This window comes from Kogia breviceps, chromosome 6 (assembly GCF_026419965.1).
Source record: "Kogia breviceps isolate mKogBre1 chromosome 6, mKogBre1 haplotype 1, whole genome shotgun sequence".
NCBI classification, from domain to species: domain Eukaryota; kingdom Metazoa; phylum Chordata; class Mammalia; order Artiodactyla; family Physeteridae; genus Kogia; species Kogia breviceps.
In genome coordinates, this window is record NC_081315.1 from 58,147,460 (window position 1) to 58,172,129 (window position 24,670).

Sequence of the window (24,670 nt, forward strand, 5' to 3'; positions counted from 1 at the left end):
GCTGGTTCCCAATCTCTCACTGCTGTGGCCTTTCCAGTTGCGGAGCACAGGCTCCGGCCGTGCAGGCTCAGCAGCCATGGCTCACGGGCCCAGCCCCTCCGCAGCAGGTGGGATCCTCCCGGACCGGGGCACAAACCCGTGTCCCCTGCATCGGCAGGCGGACTCTCAACCACTGCGCCACCAGGGAAGCCCTGCTCCTGCCTTTTATATCCTGAAGCCTGTCCTCAAAAGCTGCCTTGCATGGAGGGAGGTAGATGGGGTGATGAGAGAAGGTTAATAAAAAGAAATGCCTTGTGACCCCAGGCTTGCCCTGTGACATTTTCCTGCAGGAGTTTATGCCTACCTGGCATCTCATTTAAACTTGGTTCTTTGTATGAGCAGCCAAGGGAAGACAGTGTGCAGCTTCTCCGGGCTTCCTTCTCCCCATCAAATGCTTTTCCCGTCCATGAAATGCACCTTGGGCTCAGTGTTTTCCCCTTTTCTTCAGAGCTAACCTATGTGTCTGTATCCCACTCCAGGCCATTCAGCTGTTCCAGCCGTGAAGAGATGTTGTTGCTCCAACACCATCCCAGCCCTCGTTGCGGGGTTTCGGGCTGCAAAGCAGGTGGTGGTGCCTCCATTCCCGGCAGAGGTCCGGGACCGCTGGACCCTCCAAGACAGGCCAGCAGAACGCCTTGCCCCCGGCCCCTGCCCTCAGGAGCACAAGAGCATCTCCCGGACACCAGGGCTGCACCATCGAGCTCAGCCCTGCCTGCCCCTGGCCCCTCGAGCTACTGCTCACAGGCCGCCACCGCCCAGCCCTGCACCCCAGCCGGGACCCCCAGAAATGGCGGCCACCGGCCGGCCCAGCCTCCCAGCCCCGAGTGCAGGAAGGAGGAGGGAGTAGGGACGCGGCCCTCCCCGCCCTGGGTGAAGCGGGCCCACGCGGTCCGAGAGGACAGCCTCCCCGAGGATGCCGCATCACCTGTGTGCGCGAGCCCCAAGCACTACGCCAAGCCGCAGGCCCTCCCCAGCCCGAGCAGCACTTCCGACCCGGACACGCCCCTCGGGGCCCCAGGCACTCTGGGCAGGGTCTCCCTGCGGATCTCTGGGTCGGCCCCATCGGCCTCCCTGCCGCCTTGGGAGGACACCGACGACGAGGTGTTCGTGAGGGACCTGCGCTCCACCACCACTTCTGGCCCCGCCTGCGAAGCGCCGCCACTGCCCAGCCGGGAAGCCCAGAACCTGGACCGCTTCCCTCCTCCTCCCCCTGAAGCTGTGTGCGCGGAGCAGCGGGCCAGCGAGGGCTACCGGGAGCCCCACGCCAGGTGAGAGCCCTCCGCCAAGGTTAAGGGTGTCCCTCCCCAATAAGAGATTTCCACGTTCCACGCTTCCCAGAGCCGCCTCTGCTGGCCACTGGAGAGCCCTGTGGAGGTTTTTTAACAGGAGCCAAGCTCACGAAACTGGCTCGACTGTTCCATTTGTTGACCTTGGTGGTCGTCATTTTAGTAGTCCTAGGGCGCCGAGGTGAGGTTCATTTCCGTGGACGTGGCAGGTTCAACGGGTCCAAACAAACAGCGTCCCTCTTCCCTGCCCTGTGTTCTGAACCCGTTAAGAAATAAGGCAAAAGAAAAAGGCATTCAGAAGACAAAAAAAAAATCACTTTTATTACTAAGAGAGCTGATCCTGGAAAATATGGCTCCCATCTGAGTATAAGTGGGCTTCCTGATACTGAGCCCCAAATTAAACAGGGGTGCCCGCCTAGTCACAGGCTGTGCTAGACACACACACAGCAAGCACACGTGTGAGCATGCAAGAGCAAGCCTGGAGGTAACCTTACTCTCTAAAGAAAGAGGCTGGACTAGGAATGGGCTATGGTCAGCTTCTCTTTGCAGACTCACTCTCTGTCCATAGGAAGGAATAAAGAGTAAGGCTGAAGGTCATTAACGTTTAGGGAAGACCTCTGCTTGGAAGCCAGGAGAATGAGGAAGAGGCATTTCCCAACACATACCCCCTAGGACAGCACTAAAATACATTGTCTGATAGCACCTTTGTCGTAACTTCCTCTAAACACCACCTGTTCCCTTTCACTACCCTCTGTTCACTTTCATAAAGCTCTGGAATCTGAGAGCAACATTCACCAAAACTGAATTCCTGCTAGATCTGTCCCCCATAAGAAGTCACACAACCTCCCTGTGACCAACTAGTGGACTTAGTTGAAGGCTCTTTTGAACCCTCCAGTTTGTGGGGAATAACAACCCCAGAAACTCCTGATGTGTATGGGAAGCTACAGCCCTCGTGTGCAAACGTCTCCCTGCCTTCCTTCACCCTCCTGCTGACTCTCCCCTTAATCACGCTCTTTTAATATCCCTAGCAGCTCCAGCAAACTTGCCAAGGTGACAATTGCCAAGGAAAGGCCCATCCCTGGTGCAGCCCATTTGGTTGATAGTCAGACACTGGCTTCCAGATCCGAGACTTCTATCAAGAGTTCAGAGGCCAATGAGACCAACCCACCCTCCACCACCGGTGCTCTGCCCCAGGCTGCCGGGTCTTTTAGCAAGCAGCCAAGCCCAGGGCAGCCACCTTCCATCCAGACCCAAAGCCTCAGCCACGACCCAGTCAGTGGGACTCAAAGTTTAGAAAAGAATGTCAGTTCTGGTCCTCAGAAGACCTCAGAAGACATGAGAACAGAGGCTCTGGCCAAGGAAATTGTCCACCAAGACAAATCTCTGGCAGACATTTTGGATCCAGACTCCAGAATGAAGACAACTATGGACCTGATGGAAGGTTTGTTTCCACGAGATGCTAATCTGCTGAAGGAAAACAGCATAAAGAGGAAGGCCATGCAGAGAACTGTCAGCTTCCCAGGATGTGAAGCTAAGAGGTGAGTCCCTGGTCATGTCCCCAAAGAGACTTAAAATTGAACTCCTTCCATGGGGGTGATGATAAGTCTAGAACTGCTCATCTGAGATTTTCCTGCTTCCAAAGATCCTGACCCCAGACTGACATTCCATCTCAGCCTTAGGGGAATGGCTCTGACCTCCCTTGAGTTGTTTGCCCAGCAATAAGTAGTAATAGTAATAATAATTACTGTTTATACCTATCACGTTCTCTGCATCAAGCATTATATTCTTTATGTAAACATTATCTCATTTAATCTTCGCAAGAACCTTCTGAGATAGCTACCGATTTTATCTCCATTTTACAAATGAGGAAACTGAAGCAGAGAGGAATGAGAACCGTGCCCAACTGAAGTCATAGAACATGTGAGTGATGGCATCTGCGTGCTCTCAGTGCTTATACAGTGCCCCTAAAAACTCAGCACACGTGCAGCTGCCCGTCCTGCCAGAGTTGCCCTTACAGAGCCCCACATGGGTCAGTGCTGAGGGAGGGGCAGGTGGAAGTGGTGAGCACACGGGGGCCTCCCCTTGCCCGAGGTGAACATGGTCTTGTAAAAAGCATGACAGCCTAGAGAAACAGATCGACTTACTCCGCGGACATTCACCTTTGAAGAGGTAGGGTGGGCGTCTGCTCACATCCTGAACATCAGGAAGGGGCTGAACAGGAGTGCACCCCTGGTCTTCTTCAGCCGTGGGCCTGCACCTGAAGCTCCCTGAGCAGCGCGTTACCCGTCCTGTAACGTGTATCCCAGCGCCTGCCCACAGCCGCTGAGAGGAATGTGAGCAGTCTGTATTTTTCCTCCTTTTGATTTCTCCCGGGTTATTGCAATATTTTCTTGCATGTTTGATTTCCTTAAGGGACTACTATGGGAGAGATTTAGAATGGTTTTTATTTTCTTTTAAATTTTCAATGAAAACTATACGGATCAACAGTCCGGAGCTCCAGTTAGTGGCTTCCAGACTAAATAAAAGCAGAGAGCATGCCATCTAAATTAGGGCTTGCATTTTAGGAATTTCCAACTGATCCTAACTGAATTACTATCAGGAACACTGTGTTTTGAGTTGCAGGCGAGGGGAGAAAGGAAAGAACTGTGTGGTACTTACAGGCTATCTGATAGGTTATTGGAGGCTCTCCTGATACAAGCCCTCAGCAGTCACCTTGTCCAGCCCCTCCTTTTTCAGATGTGGCAAACAGAGACTAATTGAGGAGAAGTGACTTATCCAGGGTCATGTGTTTAGCAAACACTTCTTAAGCACCTACAATGTGCAAGGCAATCCGCTGGGTACACGAGGGACCCACAGATGAGTTTCTGTGGATGTGCCAGTCGGTTCACCACGGGTGGTTGTCCTCCAATCACTCGCTGTAGGAAGACCAAAGTAATTTAGAAGTACATGCTTAGAAAAGCATTTCCTGGCATTATCCATGAGAACATAAGTTTAGAAGTGAAAGGGCCATGTAGCTTTTGCAGCACTGAGCTTCCTAAGGAATTGCAAAAGGATGGCATCGCCATCTTCTGGTCAAAATGAGCATTGTCCTTGTACATGAGACTGTGCAAAGAGCCACTGTGAGGTTTAATCAGATAGATGTCCAAGAAGCCTATTTGTAAGGCAGTGAATATATGTTGGGGTGGGAGGGGACTATATCAGAAGACCTTTTCCCCATCTTTTCAATTAACTGGATTAATATGACTGTATTGTTTAGAGGAATAACCCCAGCAAGTAGGAAACTAGTAAAAACACCTTTTTGGTGGTTCTTTATTCCGTAGTAAAATAATGGTCTAGATGTTAAACGATGTCACAAGATTACCTCTCCTAGAAAACCTAATTATGTCCATAGAGGCATTTATTCAGTGAGTAGGGCTTTACCTATAGAGTATGAAAGGCAGCTTGATTATAGTAAAACAAAGAACGTAGTTATCAGGTTCCCAACTTCTAGTTTGTTCTCCAGCCTTGAAATCCCCCTGCTGTGCAATCAGTGAGTAGATTTTACATCTCGTGTTCGTTCACTGTTGACCAGCAAGCTCCAGATTCCAGGCTTACATAGAGCCTCAGGCTTACATGAAAAGGGAAATTGGTAGGTGTCCAAGCAGCAATTACAGTAGACATCAGAAACATATGGGTAACATGGAGGAGTAGGAAATAATTAACCTAAAACCTGAGATTTGTGCAGCACCTTGAAAATACTTTCACAGTGACTAAGTCGTGGCTCCCTGTCGTCCTTCTGTGAAACAGGGAGTCAGTGTCATTCTATGTATCACAAAAGGAGAGACACGCAGAGAGGTTAAATGTCCGTAGTCCTGACTCGCACTCCCCTTCCCAATATTCCTTGGTGGTTTTCCATCTCGAGTATGCTGGCTTCAAGAGCCCCACACGTTAGTAGGCAGTCACTAGTTAAATACCTATTAGTTCATCCTAACTTCTGGGAAGATAATTGAACATAATTTTTTTACACATTTCCGAATGGACAAACATATGGTGAAATTCAGCAGCGTGTGGCTGTACTTTTCTTTCTGACCCAGGAGTGAAGACAAGGAAGCAGTGGGCATGTTGGTCAACTGTCCTGTCTACTACAGCGTGTCTGCTCCCAAGGCCGAGCTTCTGAACAAAATCAAAGCTATGCCAGAGGAAGTGAATGAGGAAGAGGAGCCGGCAGACATCAACGAAAAGAAGGTAAGCAAAGAAATGGGGGCCTTTGTTCTGCTCCCCCCGGAAAGATAGTCGAGGTTCTAGCAGGGTTATTGGCCCCTTACAGCAGGAGGGGAAACGGCCTGTCACATCACCAACCTCGCCAAGCCATCCCGAGATTCTCGACTTACAGGGCACTTGGAGCAGTTGCCTCACAGCTCCCCTCTTATTTTTGTTTTTACAAATGACAAATGTGAAGTTAAGAGGGATTAAGGTATTTCCTGCGAGTCACATAGCTGCTTCCTGGTCTAACACAGGGACCCCAGCCCTGTTCTCAGCAGCTGACCAGCCAATGCCAGTGGTCTGCATAATTCTCATTTCATGTTTCATGGTCAAAAGGAAAACTAGAAAACCTAGAAACTTTAAGGAAAGAAAGACCGATTGTCAAAAGACACCTCCAAGAAAAGGAAATGTTTGGGCCCGGCTGTGCCCAAAGGGGAGAAAGTTCTTGCCGGGCTGCTTTCCCTACAGCCCCAGATGGGCTGCCTGCCACTGTGCTCACAGCTCTTCTTCATACAACTCAGGCCTGCATGCTGAAAAGGAAAGGACTCTGTTAAAGCATCATCTTGCCTGATGCTGAGCGGGGAATGTAAGGGCTTCTCAGTGGTGCCAATTCCAGGAGAAACTTTCTTATGTGATTCTGCTTCGGTTATTCTATAATATGTGTCCTAAGCTCTCTTGTTTATGTGTTGGAATGAGACCACAGGAGCAGGAAGCAATGGGGCAGGAGGATCTAAGGATTTTAGAAGCACCTCCGTCAGCGGTATTCTTCTCCCTTCTACACTCCCAGCCTCGTTGGGCTCACAGTGCATGGCTGACATGCTGATACGATGGAGCTGCTGTTCGTAACGCACGCTCTCCCAGCCCAATTTCCCCATGTACACGCCTGCTTCATAGCATGCCTCCTGGCTCCCACTTAATGGGATTGGGGGGAAAAACCACATTGCTTTAGTCTGTCTATATCCCAAAGAGGGAGCTATATAAACACCATTGTAAGTACCAGGTTGCCAGGACATCTTTAACTGAACATTTTACAGTTTTTTGTTGTTTTGGTTTTTGCATGTAGACATACCCTGCTCTACAGTAGCAGTGTGGCAAACTACTTGTTGCTTTTTTCCTCCCCATCTTAATTTTATTTTTTAACTGCTTTTTCATCACTGTATTATCACCCTCTCACTCTGAGGATTATGTGGCAAGAAGTATTTTTAGCCTGAGAACATGAAGGAATAAGAAGATTAGTCCTCACAGGAAATGACAGTAGGTACCATTTGTCAAGCATTTCTTAATCCCGGATATGGGCTGTGGTTTTTTTTACTTAGTACCTTATTACCTTCTTTACACAAAACTGCTCTGATGCCAATATTGTCACATTTTACGCTGAAGTAATGAGAGTGAGCCAGGACAAGAAGAGAAGGAGGGGACATTCAAGACAAAGGGAACAGCGTGGGAGAAGAGGTAGTTGTGTGAAAAAACATGGGGAGCACGTATGTATTGAAGAAAGATAACTTCCAGGAGGTCTGATATTTGGGGATGAATTATAAAATAGTCTCATGATTAAATTAGAAATTACCAAATTTAGAGAATAACAAAGAAAGGCCATGAATGGGAGGAGACAAGGCTGGAAGCATCCACAGGGACAGGTCATGGAGGTCACATGGGGCTTTGTCTGAAATGCCAAAGAGTTTGGATTTTACGGTGTGGCAGTGGAGAACCCTATGAGATTTTTTTGTTTTAATGAACTACAGGTTTATTAACGTGTAATAGAATTTGTGTGTCACTTGCGTTTACATATCTGATCTGGAAACAGAAAACATGCAGGCTTTAATTGATGTTGTTGAAGGCATCTATTAATATATTCAGTGTGAAGTTGAAAATACAGTTCTCTCCCCAATATATAACAAGCTTTTTTTTCCCTAAGGATGGTTTTAAAACATGATGCTTGGTCAAGATGGTTCTAAGGCAGAGTGTAGCCTTCCACCAACTTCTGCAAAGTAATAATTTGTTGCCTAATGCTTAAAGTTAGTAAACCTAAGATGTATTTCTACACGTGAAACTCACTAAGAGTCAATGGAAACTAGAATCCTGATTTATTAATATTTTGAAACTAGCATTTCCAATCAGTTCTACTTTAATATACTTTTTATTTATATATCCTAGATGATGAATTGTAATATTCCAAGTAAATATAAGTATTACTTAAAATATAAAACAAGCACTGTCTGAACTTTTGACATACGTAAAATCTAAAGACAGTTTAATACTTAGGGCTTTCAGTTCTTTGGCTAAACCCTACCATATCTATTGAGCAAAAATCTGCTTAACCAGATCTCATGATTCTCTATTCTGAAGGCCAAAGGCTTTGGCTTAGAGACTTAGTGGAATATGTCAAAAGGCAAAAAATATCTGTTATTCCTCACAACTGGCTTTCCCCAAGAGATGATTAGTGACCCAGATGGTTCTCAGCTTCCTATTTCTGTTGCTCTTGCTTCATTCTTAAAGTTTCAAGTTTTCCTCTGGTCTGTCTTCTTTTCAGCCTGAAAAACTTCCTTTAGCATTTCTTTTTTGAAGCATTTGTCTGCTGGTGACAAATTCTTTTAGTTTTCCTTCATCTAAGAATGTCTATATTCTGTTGTCATTTCTAAAGAATTTTTACTAGATATGGAATTCTGGGTTGACTATTCTTTTTCTTTTAGCACTTTAAAAATGTCCCATTTCTTCTTACTTCCATGGTTTCTGATAAGAAACGCACAGCTGTTGAATACTTGTTCCTCCTATATGCAATGTGTTGCTTTTCTCTGGCTGCTTTCAAATTTTTTATCTTTGATTTTCAGCAGTTTGGTTATGATATATATGGGCCTAACTTTCTTTGATTTATCCTGTTGGGGTTTACTAAGCTTCTTGATTCTGTAAACTTATGTCTTTCACTAAATTCAGGATGTTTTTAGCCAGTATGTCTTCAAATACTTTTTTATGTGCTAATCTCTTTCTCTTCTTTTGGGACTCCAGTGACACAAATGTTAGACCTTTTGATATTGTCCTGCAAATCTCTGAAACTTTGTTCATTTTTTTTTTAAGGCTTTTTAATTTTTGATTATTTATTTTGGCTGCTATGGGTCTTTGTTGTCGCATGCAGGCTTTCTCTAGCTGCAGCGAGCAGGGGCTACTCTTCATTGCAGTGCGTGGGCTCCTCACTGCGGTGGCTCCTCTTGTTGCGGAGCACGGGCTCTAGGCATGTGGGCTTCAGCAGTTGTGGCTCACAGGCCCCAGAGTGCGCCGTCTTCAGTAGTTGTGGCACGTGGGCTCTAGGGCGCTTGGGCTCAGTAGTTGTGGCGCACGGGCTTAGTTGCTCTGCGGCGTGTGGGATCTTCCCGGACCAGGGCTCGAACCCGTGTCCCCTGCATTGGCAGGTGTATTCTTAACCACTGCATCACCAGGGAAGTCCTGTTCATGTTTTTTAATGTTTTCTGTCAGTTCATTCAGATTGGATAATTTCTATTGATCTATCTCCAGTTTCACTGACTTTCCTGCCTCTATTCTGATTTTAAAATTTTAAAAATTTTAAATTTGAAAAAATTTAAATTTGAAAAATTTTTATAGTTTCCAGTTCTCAAATTTCCATTCAGTTCATTTTTTGTAGTGTCTATTCATTTCAAGAGTGTTTACTTCTACCATGGAGCATAGCTACAAAAGCTATTTTAAAGGCTGTGATTGTCCCGTTTGGGTTATCTCAGGGTTAGCTCCTGTTGGTTATCTTCCCCTGAGAGTTGCTCACATTTTACTGGTTCTTTTCATGCTGGGTAATACTGTACCTGAACATTGTGAGTGTTATGGTGTAAGTCCTGGGTTCTGTGAAAATCCTCTGAAGAATGTTGATTTTTTTGTTTTGTTTCAGCAGGCAGCCTAGTTAGGTTCAGGCTACAAGTTCTGTCCCACCTCTGGCTGTTGGTTCCAGCGTCAATTCAGTTTTCAGAGCCTCTGCTGTCTTATATGTGTCTGTCCTACACACGCACCTTTCAGGGCTGAGCCTGGGACTTGGGTGAGTTGTTCTGTCACAGTTCAGTTCTCAAAGCCTTTGCCGTGCTGCTTTGGGTCTGTCCCACACACGTGCAGCTTGAGGGTGAGCCAGGACCTAAGGCAGTTCAGACACCGAATTAGGGGGTCTCCTTTTCCTGCTCTCTCCTGTCCAGTATTCCCACCTGACCCCCACCCCCACCCCCAGCTCCCAGAGGCCCCTTTACCTGGGCCTCTGGCTAGAAATAGGACAGCTAGTTCTTGTGGTATCACGGCAGCCTGCACGGCCATGCCATTCTGCATGGCTGGGACTATCCTCAATAAGAGAAAAATAGTGGGGATTCCCCTCACGCTTTTTGGTCCATGGGGTCACTGTCCCAGTTCCTCTGGACAGAAAGAAGGGTTTTCCCTTGGGGTTTTAAGTGCCTGTGCCACCACTGCACTGTGCACTCTGCAAGGAGAGTCACTTCAGGGGGCAGGGCTGCGAGGGGGACGGGGAGAGAGAGGGAAGAGGAAGAAACAGGATTCCCCCACCTGCTTTATCTCACAGAAAGCAGCATTTTTGCTGCCACACCTTCTGTGCAGTTCAGCATCGAGGCTATTTCCAGGGCAGAACCAGAACATAAAAAGGGGAGAAGCAGGAAACCCACCCCTGTTGTGGGTCGTACTTCAGGCGTGGCTCCCCTCCCCGGCGCACTGCCACAGCTAACCTTGCAGAGAGAGCCCTCTTCAGGGTCCAGGGGTGTTCGCTGTAGGAAGGAGGGGTGAGAGGCTGGCGTGGGCTCCTGCCATCTGGCCACCATCAGTCCCTCTGCCGGGGGTTTATCAGCGGGGAGGGAGATGCGGTGGATTTACATTTAGGGAAGCTGTGCATGATGATGAGGCGGGCCTAAGGGAGGTGTGGTAGGAGCAGTGAGAAACAGATGGATTTAATTTTTTTTAAAAGGAAGCAAAAGGGACAGAATCCGGTAGCAGATTGGACACGGAGCACGGAAGAGAGGAAGGAGGAGGGCTGGCTCCTGAGTTCCTGGCCTAGGTGACTGTGGTAACAGACATAGGAAAAACAAGGAGGTCATTCGGGGAGGGAGGAGGATGTTTTGTTGAATTTAAAGAAATTTAATAACGTTTCTTGTATGTCAGAGATTCCTGTCACCCAGAACCAAGAGGCTGAACAACTTTCTGGTCACAGGCCTTCCCGAGAGGCAATGAGAACCACTCCTGACAGAGAATGTGCTAGAGAATATCTGAAGTGGCAGCCAGGGCCCCGCAACCTTTCTGCTTTGATAGGTCACACAACGTGGGATGCAGGTTTTCTCAGGACAGAAACTGCCCCTGACTTCTCTATGGGGTGAAACGCAGCTAAAGAAAACAGTCACAGGCTGCTGCCTGGATCCTCACCTTGAATGTCTTTATCTAGTCCCAGTTTTTACCAGCTGGAGCCTGAACTCCACTCTGTCCCCAGACCCCAGCCATGCGGCTAAGGGTCCTGAATTACTCTGTTTAGATCAAGACAGGCCATCCGTCGAGGCCAGCTGTGTGTGTAGTGATGTTATTGGCAACCCTGTCAGCACAAGTCCTCCAAATGACTGCTGTGTGTTCTTCCAGGTGTTGCCTAATCTTTTTTTTTTGCGGTACGCGGGCCTCTCATCGCCGCGGCCTCTCCCGTTGTGGAGCACAGACTCCGGACGCGCAGGCTCAGCGGCCATGGCTCACGGGCCCAGCTGCTCCGCGGCATGTGGGATCTTCCCGGACCGGGGCACGAACCCGCGTCCCCTGCATCGGCAGGCGGACTCTCGATCACTGCGCCACCAGGGAAGCCCATGTTGCCTAATCTTAACGATAGTGCAACACAGTAACAACTTGAATGTGTATAATACTTTTATATTTTCCAGAGTGCTTGCACACGCTTTATCTTAGCTAAGCCTCACAACATTCCTCTGAGCTGTTTTAATGTAGCGATCAGAAGCCTGAACCCTGCAGCCAGAGGACCTGGATTTAAAGCCTGGTGCTGCCGCTTTCTAGCTGCCTGGGCTCCGGCAAGTGACAGAACCTCTATCCACTTCCCTTTCCTCATCCGTAAAAGGGGGATGATAACGGTACCCGTCTCATCGGGTTGTTGTGAGTAGTAACTGAATAGGAAAACACCTAAATAGTGCCTGGCACAGAGAGCTCTGTAACTAAACATTATTGTTAGTTTTAGGCAGGCATTAGGATGTCCTTGCAGTGGATGAGAAAACAGACACAAAAAGTCAGATGACTGGCCTGTGAGTTTTCTGTCAGAGCTGGGTCTCCTGACTCCTGGTCCAGTGTACAGTTTCTTCCAGATAAGACGTGGATACATGTCAATGATTTTGCAAATTAATTAGCTCCTGAGAGACTAATAAGTTATTTTTTTTTAATCGAAACACCTCTTCTCTCTCCCCATTGAATTCTATGGGTGTAAGTTGGTAGTTTTTTCATGTGTGTATTTTTTTTTTTGAAGAGATCTGCCTGGCATAGAAATGGCTATTTAATACAGCAAACTTTCCCTTGCTGCCTTCAGTTACTCAAATCCCTCTTAACTACATTTTAAAATCCAAATCTCCATATTTTAAGGGCTTGGTAAATTTGAAAAATTCAAATACCATCCAAATATACAACCTTTGAGCCAGGAGTGACTGGTGTGACTGACTGCTCAGTAATACTAGTATCAGCAGATATGCCGAGCTGTGATGTATGACATTTACAGCCCAGCCAACAGCTTTCGGAAATCAGAATGCCACAAAATGTATATTGGTTCTTGCCACAGAAGCCTCCCTGTATCACCCCTAGACATTTTCATCTTATTCTGTCCTTCCTTGTCCCCTGAAGCCCAGAGTACACATCAGCTCCTGTACAGACAGGCTTCTGGTTCTTCTGCCACTGTTGATGTCTTTGAAAACCAAAACAGACCGTCTTCCCTGGTGGCGCAGTGGTTGAGAATCCGCCTGCCTATGCAGGGGACATGGGTTCGTGCCCCGGTCCGGGAAGATCCCACATGCCGCGGAGCAGCTGGGCCCATGAGCCATGCTGGGCCCGTGAGCCATGGCCACTGAGCCTGCGCGTCCGGAGCCTGTGCTCCGCGCAACGGGAGAGGCCACAACAGTGAGAGGCCCGCGTACCACCAAAAAAAAAAAAAAAAAGAAAAGAAAAGAAAAGAAAACCAAAACAGAGCAGGTGCCAAGCGCTGACCCCACTGTCCTGGGAGCGCACAGGGACCACTGCACCTGCACACCTCGTATCAAGGGGATAACGGCCAGCACATGCTGAGGAAAGAGACATTAAGCATCCAAACTAAAAGCAGCTCCTCATTTCTGAAAAAGATGGCAGAGTACAAGGATGAGCTCACCTTCTTTCACGAAAACACCAAAATCACAACTAACAGCTGAACAGCCATCGACGAAGAAGACTGGCACCTACAAAAAAAGATATTTTACGTTCAAAGACAAAGAAGAAGCCACAACAAGATGGTAGGAGGGGCGCTTTCGCGACATAATCAAATCCTATACCCACTGGGTGGGGGACCCACAAACTGGAAAATAATTATATCGCAGAGGTTCTCCCATAAGAGTGAGAGTCCTGAGCCCCATGTCAGGCTCCCCAGCCTGAGGGTCTGGCATCAGGAGGAGGAACCCCCAGAGCATTTGGCTTTGAAGGCCAGCAGGGCTCATGTGCAGGACCTCCACAAGACTGGGGGAAACAGAGACTCCACACTTGGAGGGTACACATAAGGTTTCACATACACTGGGACACAAAACAAAGCAGTAACTCCATAGGAGCCTGGGCTGGACCTACCTATGAATCTTAGAGGGTCTCCTGGGTGGCAGGGGTCACTTGTGGCTCAGTGGAGGCAGCAAGGACACTGGTGGCAGAGGTCCCAGAGAGCTCAGGCTGATCATTATTCTCTGGGAGGTTGCCATTTTGGCATCAAGACCTGGTGCTACCCAACAGTCTACAGCCTCCAGTGCTGGAACGCCTCAGGCCAAACAAGCAGCAGGATAGGAACACAGCCCCATCCACCAGCAGACAGGCTGCCTAAAGGTGTACTGAGCTCACAGCCACCTCTAAACACCCCTTGACATGGCCCTGACCACCAGGGGAACAAGACCCAGCTCCACCCACCAGTGGACAGGCACCAGTCCCTCCCCCCAGGAAGCCTGCACAAGCCCCAGGACCAAACTCACCCACCAGAGGACAGACACCAGAAGCAAGAGGAGTTATGATCCTCCAGCCAGCAGGAAGGAGACCACAAATACAGAAAATTAGACAAAATGAGATGGCAGAGAAATATGTTCCAGACAAGGGAACTAGATTAAAAACCCACAAGAACAACTAAATGAAGTGGAAATACTCAACCTACCTGAAAACGAATTTAGAGTAATGATAGCAAATATGATTCAAGATTTCAGAAAAAGAATGGAGGCACAGATCAAGACAAAACAAGAGATGTTTAACAAAGTTAGAAGATTTACAGAACAAGGAAACAGAGATGAACAATACAATAACTGGAATGAAGAATACACCAAATGGAATCAATAGCAGAATAACTGAGTCAGAAGAATGAATAAGTGTGCTGAAAAACAGAATGGTGGAAATCACTGTGGCTGAAGAGAATAAAGAAGAAATGAGGACAGCCTCAGAGACATCTGGGACAACATTAAACAAACCAACATTTGTATTATTTGGGTCCCAGAAGGAGAAGAGAGGAAAGGGCCTGAGAAAATATTTGAAGAGATTATAGCTGAAAACTTCCCTAACATGAGAAAGGAAACACTCAAGTCCAGGAAGAGCAGAGAGTCCCATACAAGATAAATGCAAAGAGGAACATGCTGAGACACATATTAATCAAACAGACAAAGGAAAAAATATTAAAAGCAACAAATAACATACAGGGGAAGCCCCATAACATTATCTGCTGATTTTTCACCAGAAACTGCAGGCCAGAAGGGAGTGGCATGATATATTTAAAGTGATGAAAGGGAATAACCTACAACCAAAAATACTCTACCCAGCAAGGCTTTCACTCAGGTTTGATGGAGAAATCAAAAGCTTTGCAGACAAGCAAAAGCTAAGAGAATTCAATACCACCAAACCAGCTTTACAACAAATTCTAAAGTAACTTCTCTAGGCAGTAAAGAAAAGGCCACAACTAGAATCAAGAATATTATGGGGCTTCCCTGGTGGCGCAGTGGTTGAGAATCCGCCTGCCGATGCAGGGGACACGGGTTCGTGCCCCGGTCCGGGAAGATCCCACATGCCGCAGAGCGGCTGGGCCCGTGAGCCATGGCCGCTGAGCCTGTGCGTCCGGAGCCTGCGCTCCGCAATGGGAGAGGCCACAACAGTGAGAGGCCCACGTACCACAAAAAAAAAAAAAAAAAAAAAAAAGAATATTATGAATGGGAAAGCTCACTGTATGTAAAGGCAAGCATAAAGGTAGGAAATCATCCACACACAAATATCATATCAAAACCAGCAATCATGAGGAGAGTACAAATGCAGGATATCGGAAATGCATTTCACATTAAAAGACCAGCAACTTGGGGCTTCCCTGGTGGCACAGTGGTTGAGAGTCCACCTGCCGATGCAGGGGACGCGGGTTCGTGCCCCACCCAGTCCGGGAAGATCCCACATGCCGCAGAGCGGCTGGGCCCATGAGCCATGGCCGCTGAGCCTGTGTGTCTGGAGCCTGTGCTCCGCAGCGGGAGAGGCCACAGCAGTGAGAGGCCCATGAAACGCAAAAAAAAAAAAAAAAAAAGACCAGCCACTTAAAACCATCTTGCACATATATAGACTGTTATATCAAAACCTCATGGGAACCACAAACCAAAAATCTACAGTAGATACACACACAGAAAAGAAAAGCAATCCAAACACAACACTAAAGATAGATATCAAATCACAAGAGAACAAGGAAGGGAAGAAAAATCTTCAAAAACAAATCCAAAACAATTAACAAAATGGCAGTAAGAACATACATGTTGATAATTACCTTAAATGTAAATGGATTAGATGCTCCAACCAAAAGACATAGACTGGAAGGAAATAATGCCATTTGCAGCAACATGGATGGACCTAGGGATTGTCATACTAAGTGAAGTAAGACAGAGAAAGACAAATATCATATGATATCACTCATATGTGGAATCTAATTTTTTAAAAATGAGACAAATGAGCTTATTTACAGAACAGAAACAGACTGACAGATATTGAAAACAAACTTATGGTGACCAAAGGGGAAAAGTTGGGGGAGGGATAAATCGGGAACTTGGGATTAACATATACACAGTACTATATATAAAATAGATAAGCAACAAGGACATACTGGTATAGCACAGGGAAATCTACTCAATATTCTGTGATAAACTATATGAGAAAGGAATCTAAAAAAGAATGAATATATGTATAACTGAAATACTTTGCCGTATACATGAAACTAACACACCACTGTAAATCCACTCTACTCCAATAAAATTAAAACGAAAAAACAAAAAAAAACCCAACAGGGTCTGCAGAGGAAAGACTGAATGGGCTAGACTCTGAACCTGATGATGGCTGTTCAGCTGTGTCAAATTCTTTGACCCGTCCTGACCCATCAAACCCTGCTCGCTTGGTGGCTGCCCTTCCAGCACTGCTGACCCATAACCTTTAATTAAAGCCAGGACTTGGACATTTCAAGGATATTATGAACCCTACTTAGATTGAAGGAGCCTGAGAAAATTAGTGCACCGAGTTCAGTGGAAACTCAGAGGAAGAGTTCTCCCCTCTCTTCACCACTCACCCCATTTGAGGACGGACTTATCCTTACTGGTTTATGCTCATTTGCAAATTAAAAATCATCACATCTATTTCTTAAAATGCCAGCTACTGAGAGCCATAATGAGGATTTTTAGAATGGAGTTCCTTCCAGAAATGACACAATAGTAGTTTCAAAAGAAGTCATATTTATAGGAATAATGGAAAACATGAAGCTGTTCCCTTTTCTTTCTACTCTTTGGTTTTTTTAAAAGCCTTTTGTAGAAAGTATACTTCTCAAGATGTGAGGTTGAAATGGATCCCAAAACGTTGGAATAAGCAGAAGGCCTTTTCCTGAGCTTGAAGTGATAAGAATGTTGTTGCTTAGTTAACTAGCTCTTAGATTTGGCATAACCTGATTTTCTATAAGAAAGTACCCTCTGGTAACAGAGTGGCAAGCCTAGGAAATGCAAGCTATGAGGCTTAAAAACTCCTGGGCTGACTTTATGTAGATGTCAGTCTCTCTCATCCTCTACCTGAAGGACAGGAATGGTGACATTTGACTTGTGGAACCCTGTCCAGGATATTGGGAGATGTAACAGCAGGTAGTATTTATTTTCCCTCCTTCTCTCCATTCCAGTATCCCCACCATTCTCTTAATAGGAACAGAGAGCACAGTGCAAGATCGTCACCCCCGCTGGGCATTTTCCTAGAGGTATCTAGCAGGTTATTTTGCAGGCACATACCACAGCTGCCAGCCAGAATTGTTTTTTAGAAAATGATGCATTTTCCAGGGGAATATAAGGAAAATTAAACAATATTCTCTCCCACCTGCATTTTTCTGAGCTCAGACTCTTCAGTTTAAGGAGTAATATATACTGTACATTTTTTTTCACTTCTAAAATTGTCTTTTGTATCCACTTTGTCTTAACTGCTTGTAGAAAGCCAAAGATTATAACCCATAATGAGTCGGGGCAGCAGATGGGAATGTTTTAAGCCTCCTTCAGTCTCTGGGATTAGGTGAGTTGAGAAGACAGTCAGATGTCACCATTAAAGCCAGAACTTGAACATTTCAAGGACTTTGGGAACCTTACTTAGTTGAAGTACCTCTGGTAGTCCAGCTCCAAGATGGGGGCAGATGGTGGAGAAATAAATATTTTCCGTATCATTGTGATTATTGTATTCTTTGGTGCTCATGTTGAAGAAACAGTACACAAAGTTGTCGGTACCCTTCAATTTGGTTATTCAAAAATATTTTCCCTTTTTTTCTCCCTTCCTTTAAAATGAAGATTTTTTTACTCTAACGTAGAAATTGTGACCCTTTGTTTTCTTCCCCCTGAATTCACAGAGCTTGGGTTTATGTATACACACACATACACACACACACACACATATACATACATATCAATTTTGAGCTGGAACATTGTTAGTGGTAAAGAAGTAGGTTTTAACCAAAAAAAGATGATGTTCTTTTTCCATATGGCTACCTCAGGCGAAGAGAAAAATGACTAAAGAGCCATGGAGTCTAATTTCTCTTGCATCAAAGTAAGAGTAGACACTTCATATAAATGAAGTCAAAGTTGAAACCACTAAGACCTTTACTTCATTCCTTCAGTTAAGCATACTGGGTATTTGTGTAATCTTGTTTCATAGTATGGAAATTTGTAAGTAAGGTGGCAGATTACATAGCCCCGCTCACTGGAGACAGTGGGTGCAGGACAGAACAAGGGACTTAATTCTGAATTAGGGTCTCATGAATATTTACAATGGTTGTACAAGGGTGGCCCCGACATCAGGCTGCGTTGAGTTCACGGCAGCCCCACCCACCAGTGTAGGTGTCTTAGCCTCACTTCACCTCCCTAAGTCAAAGTTTCCTCAGCTAGCGCACTATACAGCTAAAGTAGTATCTACTACGAGACAGTTGGGAAGGCCGGGTGAGATAATCCATGGACTTCCTCGCAGTGTTTGGCTCATGGTAATTCCTCCACGAATGGTATCTGTGATTAATACTCAACTCAGCTGTGATCTGAGGCAATTCCCTAATTCCTTTGACTCTCTGGCTGCTCCACTTGTTAAACAAGAATATTTACCCTGCCTGCCTATGGTATTGTTGTGAGGATCAAACGAGAACACGTATTGAAAAGACTTTTAGAAGTGAGTAGTTAACAAACCAGTTGGGAAGAGAGCGCTGTACACGGCACAACACAACTGGAAAACATTCCGAAGCAATGTGTAATCACGCGTTGGCCTGTGAGGACTGAACAGGTTCAGAGAAGGCAGTTGTAGACATTCAGGGAAAGGAAGGAAGATTGTGGCCTTATGTTGGGGGCAGTCCATGCAGAGTGGAGGGGGGCCTCCAGCTGAGCCTCGAAGACAAGACAGGAAGGAGGCAGCTGGGAGAAGTGGATCCTGCCCCCACTGACCACTCAGCTGGCTAAGTTTTGCTGTGCCTCTCCTCTCTCGTTCCAGGCGGAGTTGATTGGAAGCCTCACCCACAAGCTCGAGACCCTCCAGGAAGCCAAGGGGAGCCTGCTCATGGACATCAAGCTCAACAATGCCCTGGGAGAAGAGGTAGAGGCCTGGATCAGTGAGCTCTGCAAGCCCAATGAGATTGACAAGTACAAGATGTTCATCGGGGACTTGGACAAGGTGGTGAACCTGCTGCTCTCCCTCTCGGGACGCCTGGCCCGCGTGGAGAACGTCCTCAGCGGCCTTGGTGAAGACGCCAGTAACGAGGAAAGGGTAGGCTGCCTAACAATTCCGCTCAACAATTTTCCTGCCTGAGCCCATGTACCCAGAGAAGTATGATTAGACAGGAGCCTTCCTAGAGACGATCACCATCTCTCCGGGGCAGGGAGAGACTCCGACGTACGGGGAACAGAGGAGAAGGATCTTCCACGCCAAGATGTCATGCTGACCCCTCAGCCTCAGGGATACTTAGGAAAGTTAAAAATGTGGGTGCCAGAGTTTCTTTCCTTCCTTTTTATCCCAGAAAAAGGAAAGGTAAAAGCAGCATGGGGGTTGACATTAAAAGAAGGGAGGGGGACGACAAAACTGTTCGGGATGAGGAGAGGGCACAGGACCGTGAGCTCAGGCTCCTGGGAATTATGCAGGTGAGGGGCCACGGACACTTGGCAAAGATGCACCCGCTGTGTCCACGGCAGCCCTTACTGGAATAACTGGTAGTGACAGCGGTGACGATACCAGATAGAATCTAAGTCCTCCCTCTGGGTCAGACGCCGTGGGCTTAGACACACGGTAGGTGCAGTCTCAGAATCCTCACAGCAGGCCAGAAGGCAACAGAGCCAGGACAGGAGGAGTCCTGCTGCAGCCCCCAAGTGTCATTCACCTCGCTGAACTTAATTCCAGAGCTACAGAGCATTCTTCATCTGCTCATCTGTACAGCAAATATTTACTGAGTATCCAGTACATGCCACTTTCTGATCTAGGCACTTAGGATACTCTGCGAACAAAGCAGTCAGATCCCCACCCTCATGGAACAAACTTACCAAGGGAGGTCAGGTGATAAGCGTAGCTATTTTTCATATATATGCCGAGGTGATGAGCACTCCAGCCATCAGGTGGTTCCTTTACTTTCTGGCTCCTTCTAGCTACAGCTCTCTCTTTCAGTGCTGTCAGGGATTTCCCAATTATTTCTCCGAATGTACTGCATTAAAAGGAAAGATGTCTCTTGTCAAATAGATTTTTAAAGGACTGAAAGAAGTCTAGGCGGTAAGCATTTAGGAATGTGACTCAGCATCCAGGAACTTTCTGCAGCCCCTCTCCCGGCGAGTGCCCTCCTCGTGTAAACGTTCTGGGCCTTCACTTCCTCACCTAGAAACTGTCTGGCTGTGTTTGCCTCAAAGGTGTTGTCCTTTCCACCTTCCTTTCATCCAGCAAGCAGCTAACAAGAACCTGTCAAATGCCAGGGGCCCTGCGTGCTAGGGCTGAACACTGCCTAAAAACAGGCCCGCCTTCAAGGAACTCAGCAGTTAGAGAGGAAAACCACTGTAATCAGTGTAAAAGCGGCAACTGTATTTAGTATGCTGCAGCACAGCGATAAACTCAGAGCCATATGAGAGCACTTCTCACGCGGTGTGGTGTGGTCAGGAAGGACTTCACACAAGTGCCGCTTGAATGGAGTCTAGGGGACTTTCTAAATTCCAGGTGGACTAAGAGAGAAAGGGCTTTACCATTTAGAAGGAATGTCATGGACAAAGTCCAGAGAGACCATGGCGTGTTTAAGAACTGATTTACATGTGGTTGGTATGTCTAGAGCAAATTGCTTCCTTGATTTACTTGCTTTTAAGGGAGACCAACAAGGGATACTGAAGCCACTGTCCCCCCAGGGCTAGCCTCAGTGGGGAAGCCATCACTACCTCTGGGCCTGGAGCAGCAGGAGGAAGGGACCCTTATCAGAACTCTAGCTGTAGCTGGCCTGTGGCACTGAGGCCTGGGTGAAAGGTTGTAGCCACCACCCCCTGTCAAAGAGGGAGCCAGGGATAAAGGCCTCCATTTCTTCTCCCTCCCAGCTTCCAGTCTCCTGCCCATGACTGCCACTGGCCAAAACCAGCAGCCAGCAGGGTACAGCTTCCCTGGACACAGAGCAGGGCAGAGGAGAGTGGATCCGAAGGGGTAAACAGTCTACAGTCCAGAAAATAATCACAAAGACCTACGTGTCGTACTTTAGACTTCAGCCTGTAGGCCCGGAGAGCCATGAACTAATTTCATGACATAATCAGCCTGGGGAGGGGTGAGAATGATGTTACAGTTGTGGGAGGCTTACTGTAATGGTCTAGCAAGATGGGTTTAGGCCGTTAATCTGGGCCATTGTCATGGAGATAGAGAATAGGGAGTGACTTAGAGAATGAGTTTGACTTAGCAGGGCGTGTTAGATGAGGGAAGGATAGAACAGAAGGTAATTCCAAGTTTCCTGTTCGGTCGCTTGGGTGGATGCCACTGGTATCTGAGATAAGCAATATTGGAGCAGTTCTTATGGGAAGATAAGTTGAATTCAATTCTGGAACAACTCAACATTTAAATGCACGTACACACTCTCAAGTACAGATAAGTGCTTGCTCACTTGCAAGATACATCTGTATTAGTTTTTATAATTATTAGTCTTTGTTAAACAAAAGTGTAAATAGGAATAAGGAAAGGAAGAATAAATGCTTCAATAAATGCCAGATTCAGGATTATAGTTACCAGTGAGGGGAGGAGGGGGAAGGAAGTATATATAACGCTTCAACTAAATATTTTGTTTTTAAACTGAAGCAAATATGAAAAATATTCAAGCTAAGATTTGGCACTGTTAATGATGGGTACACAGATATTATACCATTCTCTATACAATACTGATGTTTAAAATATTTCATAATTTTTTAAAGGTGAGGAAGAGGTTCTCACTTTTGAACTTATTTCCCTACAGTATTTTTGAAACATGTCTTCATTGCAAATTCAGTCCCTAAGGGTTTCTTTTTTTAGGTGTGTTTTTCTGATTAGGAGAAGGAAGCCTAGGAGAAGGAAGCCTATGAAAATGGAGATATTTGTAAGATTAACCTATTAACTTTGCACTTTTGCTCTAGGCGTTATTAGGTAAGATCTGACAGGCCAGTTCAAGGGGCGTTTAGGGCAGAGGCACATGAGCCTTTCATAACCCTACATAAGCTAATCTGTGTTGAGATATATATTTAAATATTCTTATTTCTTGATTAATTTCCACTTTAAAGTTTCTCAGTCACTTTAGCCTGAAGAGTCTGGTTAAATGTAAAATTTTAAAAATTTTAATGACATATGTCAGCATGTTGAGTAAAAGGCCACATTAAAGACTTCTATAAAGTCTAAAGATAATACACTGTCTTACCATTGGGTCTGTATAAGAAACTCTCAGAATATGAAATTGCCATCATTGTCAAATAGAATTTCTCTCATGTTAGATTCAGAGGCCTGAAAAATGGAAACTGATTTTTTCGGAGATGGTAAATATGATGTTCCCATTGTTGATTATGGATTGGGGCAGAGGTTCTCCAACTTTGACTGCAAAGAATCGCCCGAAAGGCTCCTTCAACCACAGACCCCTGAGCCCCACACCTCCAGAGCTTTTGATTCAGTAGGTGGAAGGGGGCCTGAAATTTTGCATTTCTAACAAACTCCCAGGAGATGCTGCTGGTGCCCACTTTGAGAACCCCTATAAAATGGAAATACTTGTAAACACTCAAGGTATCTTGATGACTGGCTTTTTTTCCCTTCAATTTTTTAACTGTGGTAAACTACATATAAAATTTGCCATCGTAACCATTTTTAGCTGTACAGTCCAGTAGTATTAACTATATTAACATTGTTGTGCAACAGATCTCCAGAACTTTTTCTTCTTGCGAAACTGAAACTCTATACCCACTGAAACAACAACTCCCCCTCCTTTCTCCCCTCCCCCAGGGCCTAGCAACCACCATTCTACTTCGTGTCTCTATGACTGTAGACTATTCTAAGGACCTCATAGAAATGGAATCCTGATTGTTCTTCTAAGTCTAGAAGCCTTAAAGTAAAGCCATTACCCCAGGCAATTTTAACATAATCTCTCAAATTAAAGCTGCCACATGACTTTATAGGTTAGAGAACCATATATCTGCAACATAAGGGTAATAAACTGATTTTCGAACAACTGAGTCTCCTTACTTTAGAGCGACAATCAAAATAGAAACTTACGACACTGCACCGTCCTGAAAAAGGTCTCTCTGCAGGCAGTTCGGTGCTTTTCCCCATCCCGCTGGCCCTTTGCTGATCTGCTTGTTTCGCCCTGGCAGAGCTCTCTCAACGAGAAGAGGAAGGTCCTGGCTGCGCAGCACGAGGACGCCCGGGAGCTCAAGGAGAATGTGGACCGGAGGCAGCGCGTGGTGCTGGACATCCTGGCCCATTACCTTTCCAAGGAGCAACTCCAGGATTACCAGCATTTTGTGAAAATGAAGTCGACACTCCTCATCGAGCAGCGGAAGCTGGACGACAAGATCAAGCTGGGCCAGGAGCAGGTCAAGTGTCTGCTGGAGAGCCTTCCCTCGGGTTTCGTGCCCAAGGCAGGGGCCCTGGCTCTGCCCCCAGGCCTCGCCGGTGACATGACTGCTGTGGGAGGGTGGACTGTCAGTAGTATTTTTCCAACAGTAACCTCTCCACTTTAACCTCTTCTCCAGGACCCAACGAAAAGACCACCCCTTCTCTCCACACTATTTAATCTGAAAAATGTTTCAGCACAAGCCAGCCTTTAAACTCTATGGGTTATGGGGGTTTCTCTGGATAAAAGGAAAAAATTCCATCCAGGGTAAAGCCTGTCTTTTCCTTCTCACCCTTCATGATTGATCTTCTGAGAGCTTGAATGCTGCTGGGAACTTACCCCTTTCTATTGTTACTTCGTAGTAGAAAGAAAATTAATGAAACTGTGCGAACTGATCGGAGGGTGTCTGACGGTTTAGTTTTCCACAGGCTGAGGCAACATGGATAAGTGCGTGTCACCCTAGGAACGTACCCACGCTGGCCTTCCCTGCTTGTGGGCAGTGTATCCTGACGACAGGTACGCGTACTTAAGTGTCTGCAACATAAAGCCTTAAAGAGAAACACACACACACACAGGAGAAAACTGTCAAACCTTGAACGTTGTTATTTATATTTTTTAAAATGAAAAAGATCATTGTTTGTGTGCTAACCACTTACTTGATTCTGTTTTGTGGTGGATGTAGACGGTTACATTTGAGCTTTGTATTTTGTGAGAACCTTAATGAAACGAAGAATTCCAAAGACAGTCACATTGAGTGTGGAGACTTTTTTCTTAAACTCTCAACAGTGAGTAGACCTTCAGTGCTTGTTTTACACTGAATATATGGGGGAGCCCCAGCTGCCGGCGCTCATTACTGCACTCCTGCCACAGTCGGGAGCACACACGCCTTCCCAGGAAGAAGGCTTTATGCAACATGGCGATCATACCCTTTCGCCATGCTTCCTGCCGTTATCACTGGGGTGGAGAGAAAGCTAAATTTTACTAACAAGGACAACTCTCCAACCTGTTGACAAGGAGGCCAGAACCCAAGTCAATTCAAAACTGAATTCATGGGCTTCCCTGGTGGCGCAGTGGTTGAGAGTCCGCCTGCCGATGCAGGGGTCACGGGTTCGTGCCCCGGTCCGGGAAGGTCCCACGTGCCGCGGAGCGGCTGGGCCCGTGGGCCGTGGCCGCTGGGCCTGCGCGTCCGGAGCCTGTGCTCCGCGGCGGGAGAGGCCACGGCAGTGAGAGGCCCGCATACCGAAAAAAAAAAAAAAACAAACACTGAATTCATGCTGTCCTCCTATACGAGATTTGAGCT

The 24,670-nt window shown here is 46.4% G+C and overlaps 1 protein-coding gene and 1 long non-coding RNA gene across 6 annotated transcripts in view; one reads left to right on the forward strand and one right to left on the reverse strand.

The window, feature by feature from the left end:
* SHROOM3 (shroom family member 3) overlaps nucleotides 1-24,416 on the forward strand; it is a 173,710-nt gene extending 149,294 nt beyond the window's left edge. For 3 of the 5 annotated variants that reach the window (XM_067035863.1, XM_067035865.1, XM_067035862.1), the window contains 5 exons: nucleotides 519-1,307; nucleotides 2,357-2,863; nucleotides 5,399-5,549; nucleotides 18,795-19,067; nucleotides 23,129-24,416. In XM_067035863.1, coding sequence (XP_066891964.1) covers nucleotides 519-1,307; nucleotides 2,357-2,863; nucleotides 5,399-5,549; nucleotides 18,795-19,067; nucleotides 23,129-23,497 — 2,089 coding nt within the window. In that variant the 3' untranslated portion in view covers nucleotides 23,498-24,416. Of the gene's footprint in view, nucleotides 1-518; nucleotides 1,308-2,353; nucleotides 2,864-5,398; nucleotides 5,550-18,794; nucleotides 19,068-23,128 lie in introns of all 5 variants that reach the window. The other 2 variants (XM_067035864.1, XM_067035860.1) reach the window with 1 other exon arrangement.
* Nucleotides 7,635-15,680, reverse strand: LOC131758649 (uncharacterized). The gene is made up of 4 exons (XR_010841026.1): nucleotides 15,583-15,680; nucleotides 12,943-13,009; nucleotides 10,226-10,386; nucleotides 7,635-9,693 (listed from the first exon to the last, which is right to left on the reverse strand). It is a non-coding gene; the product is annotated as an uncharacterized lncRNA (long non-coding RNA).
* Nucleotides 24,417-24,670: the final 254 nt, after the last annotated feature.